General features: G+C 38.5%; 1 protein-coding gene across 1 annotated transcript; it reads left to right on the top strand.

The window, feature by feature from the left end:
• The first annotated feature begins 1,130 nt into the window (after positions 1 to 1,130).
• LOC104245878 (uncharacterized) lies at positions 1,131 to 2,500 on the top strand. The gene is made up of 2 exons (XM_009801576.2): positions 1,131 to 1,637; positions 1,967 to 2,500. The coding sequence occupies exons 1-2, from the start codon at positions 1,131 to 1,133 to the stop codon at positions 2,498 to 2,500; spliced, it is 1,041 nt and encodes a 346-aa protein (XP_009799878.2).
• Positions 2,501 to 7,723: the final 5,223 nt, after the last annotated feature.

The following is a 7,723-nucleotide window of genomic DNA, read 5'->3' as shown; positions in this document are numbered from 1 at the left end:
GTTAGATATTTACCACCGAGCTACGTTCGGTTGAGCAGTTATATATTTACCATCGTGCTACGACCTGTTGGACAATTATATATCTTCATTTACCATCGGGCTATGGCCGGTTGGACAGTTACCACCGGTTGGGCAGTTATGTATCATTATTTACCACCGGTTGGGCAGTCAAATATTTACCACTGTACGTTGGCCGGTCGGGCATTTACCACCGATCAGTTGGGCAGTTATTGTTACGAGAATGATGTAATCAGAACTACTAGATCGTAGTCTTATTTATATGTACAAATGGGTTTTATTCTACATATTACGCCCCTCAACGACAAGTCAGAAGTTATAAGTTGACTCTTATCTCTCCTCGAGATAGTATCTTATTATTATTATTATTATGTTTTATTTCTGCCTTACATACTCGGTACATTCTTCGTACTGACATCCCTTTTCCCAGGGCGCTGTGTTTCATGCCACACAGGTGTAGATAGGCGAGGTGAGGACCATCCACTGTAGGTTGCCTCCATATATCAGCTTTTGGTTGGTGAGCTCCATATCTTCCTGGAGTATTATCAAGTCACGTTCTATTTATGTTACTTTGTTTTATGAAGATGTCGGGGACCCTATCCCGACTTATATATTATGATCATGTTTTCTTAGAGGTTTTGCAGACAGTATCCTGTGTATAACTTTAGACATGATATGTCAGCGGCCTTGTCGGCCCCTATATATCTATATAAATCTTTTTGAATTAGATATGTGAGTTAAGTTCTAATATTATTAATTATATATATAATTGTGGCCTATCATAGATGTGGCGAGTCTTATAGAATAAAAAAGTATGTGGCGCTCGGTTGGGTAGGCACCGGGTGCCCTTCGTGGCCCTCTGATTTGGGTTATGACAAAGTAGTATCAGAGCAGTTCTATCCTAGGGTTGTCTGCAAGCGGTGTCTAGTAGAGTCTTGTTTATAAATGTGTTGTGTACCACGTTATATAAGCAAGAAACTATAGGGCATTTAGGGACCGGTTACCCTTCTTTCTTGATATTAGATCGTGCAATAGAGTAGAGTCATAGGGAATAAAGCCCTTGACCTTTGACTTGTTTTATATATGCAGCAATGCCTATGACCAGGAACGCTATGGCTAGTCGGAAGGGTAAAGTAGTGGCAAATGAGGGCATGAGTAGAGTACCAATGTCTATTGAGGGCCAGAGTAAGGCCCCGAGGGGAAATACAACACCCTCGCATAGTTCTCCAATTTTGTCAGCACCCGAGGAGATGAGGAGGAACCCAGTACCTCCACCTATTGTTCAGGATGAAGATATGGATATGTGGAGTGCAGTACAGTTGTTGACTAGATTAGTAGCCGCTCAGGCTCAGCGCCAGGTAGGTACAAGTGTTGGTCACATTAACAGGGTTATTAGCGCGAGAGTTCGAGACTTCATCAACCTGGACCCTCCAGTGTTTACCGGATCCAACAAGGATGAGGACCCGCAAAACTTTATTTATAGGATGCAGAGGACCTTGAGGGTAATGCATGCATCAAACACTGAGTCAGTAGAGTTGGCCTCATACCGATTGCGGGATGTTGCGGTTCAGTGGTATGAAACTTGGGAATCGTCTAAAGGGACAAATGCATCTCCAGCGGTATAGAAAGAGTTCTCAGGGGCTTTCTTGCGTCATTACTTACCGGCAGAGATTCTTCAGGCAAGGGTAGACTGGTTCTTAGCTCTTAAACAAGGGAATATGAGTGTGTGGGAGTATAGCCTCCAGTTTGATTCTTTGGCGAGGTATGCCCCCTCGATTGTGGCTGAAATGAGTGACGAGTGCATCAGTTTGTGGTAGGACTTGGGCCACACCTGATTAATAAATGATTCACGGCTTCTCTGCTCGATGGTATGGATATTTCCTGCATCCAGGCTTATGCTCAAAATTTAGAAGATCGGAAATGATAACAATATGAGAATTGTGATAAGGGTCAGCGTAAGAAGGCTAGGTCTGCTAGGCGACCTGAGGATTTTTCGAGCGATCCTATGTCACCATACCCTGTTGAAAGTGTCCAACAGTTACAAAAGTCATATTATGAGGGATCTGTCTATTCTGAGTCAGGTCAGGGCTCGAGAATTTTGGGTTTTCAGAATCGGAGGGATTCAGTGCAAATGAGGGCGCCTCCTCCACGGTGCAGTCAATGCGGTAGAGCTCATTCTGGACAATGTCGTCAGGGGTATAATGTATGCTATACCTGCGAAGACCCTAGTCATTACATGAGGGATTGTCCTATAAATGGCAAAAGCGGGATGGTTCAGCTCACCAGATCTATAACAGTCTCCTCTTCTTCAGTACGCCCTCAAGAGCGAGGCCCTCAAGCATCAGTTGGTAGAGGTAGAGGCAGGGGTGGAGCATCTAGCTCCGGCGGTAGTCAAAACCGTATATATGCTTTGGCAGGTCATCAGGACCCAGAGGCTACACCGGATGATGTGTCAGGTATTGTGATTATTGGTAATGTTTGATCTTATTAACAAAAATTGTCCAGTTAATATGATTAATGTAAGAGTAAGTTGGCATTACGTCTGAAGGGTTAAGGGAAACCAAGGCTCAAGGATAGATTGAAAGCAAAGCATGAACTCGGTTATTAAGATTACAACCAATATGTGTAAGCACCTAGAAGATAGATTAACAGAATCATATGTGACGAATGGATTAGGAAGTAGTTTTAGGGAGGGCCGACGTCCTGACCACGTGAGAGCATGATATTTGTTTCATTGGAGTTTAGCCGGGGAAGATATATATTTATAATATATTGATATGTATATCTTTCAAGTTTAAACATTCGAGGACGAATGTTTCTAAGGGGGGAAGGATGTTACATCTCGCATTTTCGTACGTTAAAAGTTTCGTCTTCAGTTAATTGATGTAGACTCAGGGATAAGATTATCTTGAGATTAATTGTTATTACCATTTTCACGGTAAACACTAAATTATGCGGATAATTGGTTAATTATAGGGTAGCCGGACATTACCTAGTTAATTATTAAATTATAGGATAACAGGTGGCAGCAAGGAACCTCAAAGCTAATGACTAAGTAGTCATATAATGACTAGTGGCCATCTAACGTGTAAAAATCAAAAAGTGTAGATAAGATTTGGTTTCTTTAAAAAGCTTGGTTCATTCTTGGATAGGGAGTAATTAATAAAGAAGTGAAAGTCTTTCAAACCTAGGCTTATTCAAGAAACAACGTTAGGCTTCAACTGAAAAAAAAAAGCTACCAAGAAATTCTTGCAAACAATTCCAACGAGAATTGTTAGAACCGTAGGAAACGTAAAATTTTACGGTTATAAAGGAGTACGATGCAATCTTTTTCAAGAATATTATATAGATTTTTCCTACTCCAGGTATGTTGAGACTATCCCTTCTTTCTTTTGGCATTATCCAAGTAACAATACGTAAACGTAATGCTATTTTCTATGTGTTTCTACTCTTAGCAAAGTATATTTTTTTTGTGTATCATTGATTGTCGTATTTATCCTACCTTGGATATTGACTGTGGGTATTTGTGACGTATTAGACCTATAAAGCATCAACTATATATAACCAATAAAATCTGCTTTTGCTTTGCATTTCTTATCTTGATATCCATAATTTCCAATAATGGATAAATTGTTATATAGTATTTGAACACTTTCAGTATATTGAAGTAGATCTTAGGTCCTATAGAAGCCATCCCAAAATGCATTTTTGAAATGCTTAAAATTTGAATGGTGTTTAATGATAGATTCTATTTGATTGCTTCTGCAATATGAGAACATAGAAAGTTAAGGCATAGACGGAGGGGGGAGGGGTGGACCTAAGTGACGAATAGAATTGACAAAAGCAAGTGGACAAATCAATAGATGGAAAGGAGGAAGATTCGGGAAAAGAAGCACACCAAAGTTGCTTAATGAGTTTATATAATCTCTTGGAGGATGACATTTTTGTGTACGACTTGTATGTTGGGCAGTTACATATTTACCACCGAGCTATGGCCGAAAGGGAAGTTATATATTTACCACCGTGCTATGACCGGTTGGACAATCACGCATCTTTATTTACCACCGGGCTACGGCCTATTGGGCAGTTACCATCAGTTGGACAGTTATGTATCATTATTTACCACCGGTTGGGCAGTCATACATTTATCACCGTGCGTCGACCGGTCGGGCAGTTACCACTGATCAGTTGAGCAGTTAATGCTACGAGAATGATGTAATCAGAACTACTAGGTTGTAGTCTTATTTATATATACGAATGGGTTTTATTCTACATGTTACGCCCCTCAGCGGCAAGCCAGAAGTTATATGTTGACTCTTATCTCTCCTCGAGATAGTATCTTATTATTATTATTATGTTTCATTTCTGCCTTACATACTCAGTACATTCTTCGTACTGACGTCCATTTTCTTGGAGAGCTGTGTTTCATGCCATGGAGGTGTCGATAGGTGAGGTGAGTACCATCCACTGTAGGCTGCCTCCAAATATCAACTTTTGGTTGGTGAGCTCCACATCTTCCTGGAGTATTACCGAGTCACATTCTATATATGTTACTTTGTTTTATGAAGATGTCGGGGGCCCTGTCCCAACTTATATATTATGATCATGTTTTCTTAGAGGTTTTGCAGATAGTGTCCTGTGTACAGCTTTAGGAATGATATGTCAATGGCCTTGTCGGCCCCTATGTATCTATATAAATATTTTTGAATTAGATATGTGAGTTAAGTTCTAATATTATTAATTATATAAATAACTGTGGCCTATCATGGCCGTGACGAGTCTTATAGAATAAACGTACGTGGTGCTCGGTTGAATAGGCACCGGGTGCCCGTCGGGGCCCTCTAATTTGGGTTGTGACAGAAAGTCCAATTTTTCTACTTTTTTCTTTCGATTTTTCTTAGGAGCTACTAAAATACTACACAACTATGAAAACAAAAATACAAAGTTAACATTTTTCTAACTTACTACTAATTATCTAGAGAAATTCTGTCACCCCACTCTTAAAAGAGTACAGTGTCCCCAATGCACAAATAAAACAAAACAATAATGAGGGTGGACAAGAAACTCCCTGCAAGGCCAAAGACCGAAGCAATAACGGCTCACGAGGTACTCAGACTTCTCCCATGCATGGTCCTTTGTGTGGGCGCCCCACACTTAGTTTTCACCATCTAACTCACTTTTGCACTCTTCCAATGTGCCTCCTATGCTTATAATCCTACAAAATAAAACAGACACTACAAACAAATACAATAAGAAAAAAATTTAATCAAAATTAAAAGAAAGCAGTAAAGCTGGGTTGCCTCCCAACAAATGCCTAATTTAACGTCACGGCACGACGGGAGCTGCTTTTTTGCCTCCACCTTGAACTTATGAATTGTACCCCTAATTTGGCATCAAGTTTTCTGTTATTCTCCCAGGGTGGTGGGACAATTATAATTGGGCCAAGCAACCAATATCGCATTTTACACTTCTTGGCCTTCGAATGAGGTATGTAATTGTCTCTCTAGCACGACAAATTCCAAAGTGTAAACACCTCATTCCTCATCTATTGGCTCCTCCAAAGGCTCTAATGATTCGATTTCCATGTCATCACCTAAACACAATGTTGAAAAATATATGCAATGAGGACCAATATGCCCTAACTCTAGAATTGTATCTCTCTTTACATCCTCATATATGCACACACTAGAGTCTTCAAATATAACATTATCCGCTACCTCACATGGCTCTAGTGTACTTTTCTCAACAGGGGCATCATCAACAAAAATATGCTCGAATGATTGACTCTCCACTTTTAGCTCCTCAATTTGGCGTATAAGCTCCTCTTCAACTTCACACAACTCATTACTATTTTGTTGAGCGTTAGACGCATCAACCTTTGCATTCAATTGAGCCTCTAAGTCATGAATATCAGTGCCAAATTTTTCAATTTCTTGCTCCACCTCAACTCTACCTTCTATTAAGTCTTTCATCCCATCTGTAATTTCCTCACGTTGAGCCTCATATATTTCCAATCTTTCAGCTCGTTCTACCAGCCATGTTTGACTCAAAATCTCCTCTTTTTCAAAATTTTCCTCTTGCTGGTATTCACTCTCTTTATTTAATTCTTCCATATTGGCCTTCATTCTTGTGATTGTTGCCCTAATTCTTTTCATAGCTTTTTGAGTTCATCCTGTTACTATGCTACCTGCCTTAAAATATCCCTAATATATGCATCAGATTCCATATCCTATCAAACTCACAAACATCATTAGAAAAATCATAATAAGAAGGATGAAAAGAATTAGGACAACCGTCCCAATGGCCATCTTGGTCATCACACATAATACAAATATTCCACTCAAAGGATTGAGATTGTGCGCACAACTTGCTCCAAGGATTATTCTAACAATTTTTTCACCAGTGGGGTCCTCCACAATATGGACAAGGATCATCAAAATAAGAATAACCATCATTCGAATAATTTTCATTCCAAGATTCCATGTTAAAATAAATAAAAAATAATAACTAAACTAAAACAAAAAAATGAATAGATAAAAAAATAAATGTCTAATCTAGAAAAATAGCTAATTTCTAAGTCCTCGGCAACGATGCCAAAAACTTGTTGCGGCCAAACGCACATGCAAGCATACGCGATCGTCAAGTAATAAAGTGACTAAAAGTCGGGTATCAAACCCACGCGGACTTGTGATTAACTATTAAATAAATTAGACTATCCTAACTATCTAAACAAGAATTAAAACTAGAAGTATTTGATTTTAAACTAATTAAAATAAATAAAAACAAATAGTGAACTCTGAATAAAAGAAGAGCAGATTTTTATATTGTCAATATGATGAAAATGATCTTGGGTTATGGGCTATCAAATATTCCTATTATATTCTTCAATTGAATTGACTAACTGATTTATCTAGTTTATTGGTTAACAGGGTTAATATCGCTCATAAGAATCTGTCGAGTTCTTATTCGCCTATTCAAGCTAACCTAACGCCTATATGTCTATGAAATTAGAACTAGCAAGAACACATTTGTAATTCCTGTAAATCAACCAAGCAAGACAATTATGTATATGTCTATCCTAACCTCGAATCCGTTCCCTGATGCCCAGGTTCAAGAACTTGCTCTACTCAACCCTATATGAAATTTAGAATTCCCACTTTTGAGTTCAATTCTAGATTCGTAAATAGTATTCAATTGGTGATCAAGAAATTAAATAATTAAGCACAAGATTAAATAAATAAACCAATACGATAAATCAAGAAATCAAAATCAATATTCGAATAAAAATTGTCATAAAAGAACCACAACCCTAGAATGTGAAGTTTAGCTCCACATAGACATGATAGCTAATCAACAAATCATACAAAGAAACTTATGAATTACTAAGTTTGATGGAAGAAAAGATGAAACCCGACCTCCTCTACGGCGGCTCTGTGCTCTCTCTAGGCCAAAAGTATGTCAAAGTCACAAAAATAATATTTTTACATGTATTTATACCAAGTAGGATCGGGCCTAGATATAATGACCCAAAAGGTCATCTTTTGTTTTAGAACCTGATTTCGTGTTTTGAGGCCTTAAAACCTTATTTTATCTCTCATCGATTTGCGTGCACAGTCCAGGCGTATTTCCGGAAAGCCTTTATGTGAAAAATTGATGAAATAATAATTTTTAGCCTAAAAAGTTGATTTATGTTGACTTCGGTCAT

This window comes from Nicotiana sylvestris, chromosome 9, assembly GCF_000393655.2.
Source record: "Nicotiana sylvestris chromosome 9, ASM39365v2, whole genome shotgun sequence".
Classification (NCBI taxonomy): domain Eukaryota; kingdom Viridiplantae; phylum Streptophyta; class Magnoliopsida; order Solanales; family Solanaceae; genus Nicotiana; species Nicotiana sylvestris.
Note: the sequence above shows the minus strand (reverse complement) of the source record. Positions and strands in the feature narration are given on the sequence as shown.

Excerpts from the sequence above, each read along its gene's own strand:
- LOC104245878 (XM_009801576.2), top strand. The coding sequence starts at position 1,131 with ATGGCTAGTCGGAAGGGTAAAGTAGTGGCAAATGAGGGCATGAGTAGA. Across the intron at positions 1,638-1,966 it reads GGACAAATGCATCTCCAGCG|GGTCAGCGTAAGAAGGCTAG; the intron begins GTATAGAAAGAG and ends AATTGTGATAAG.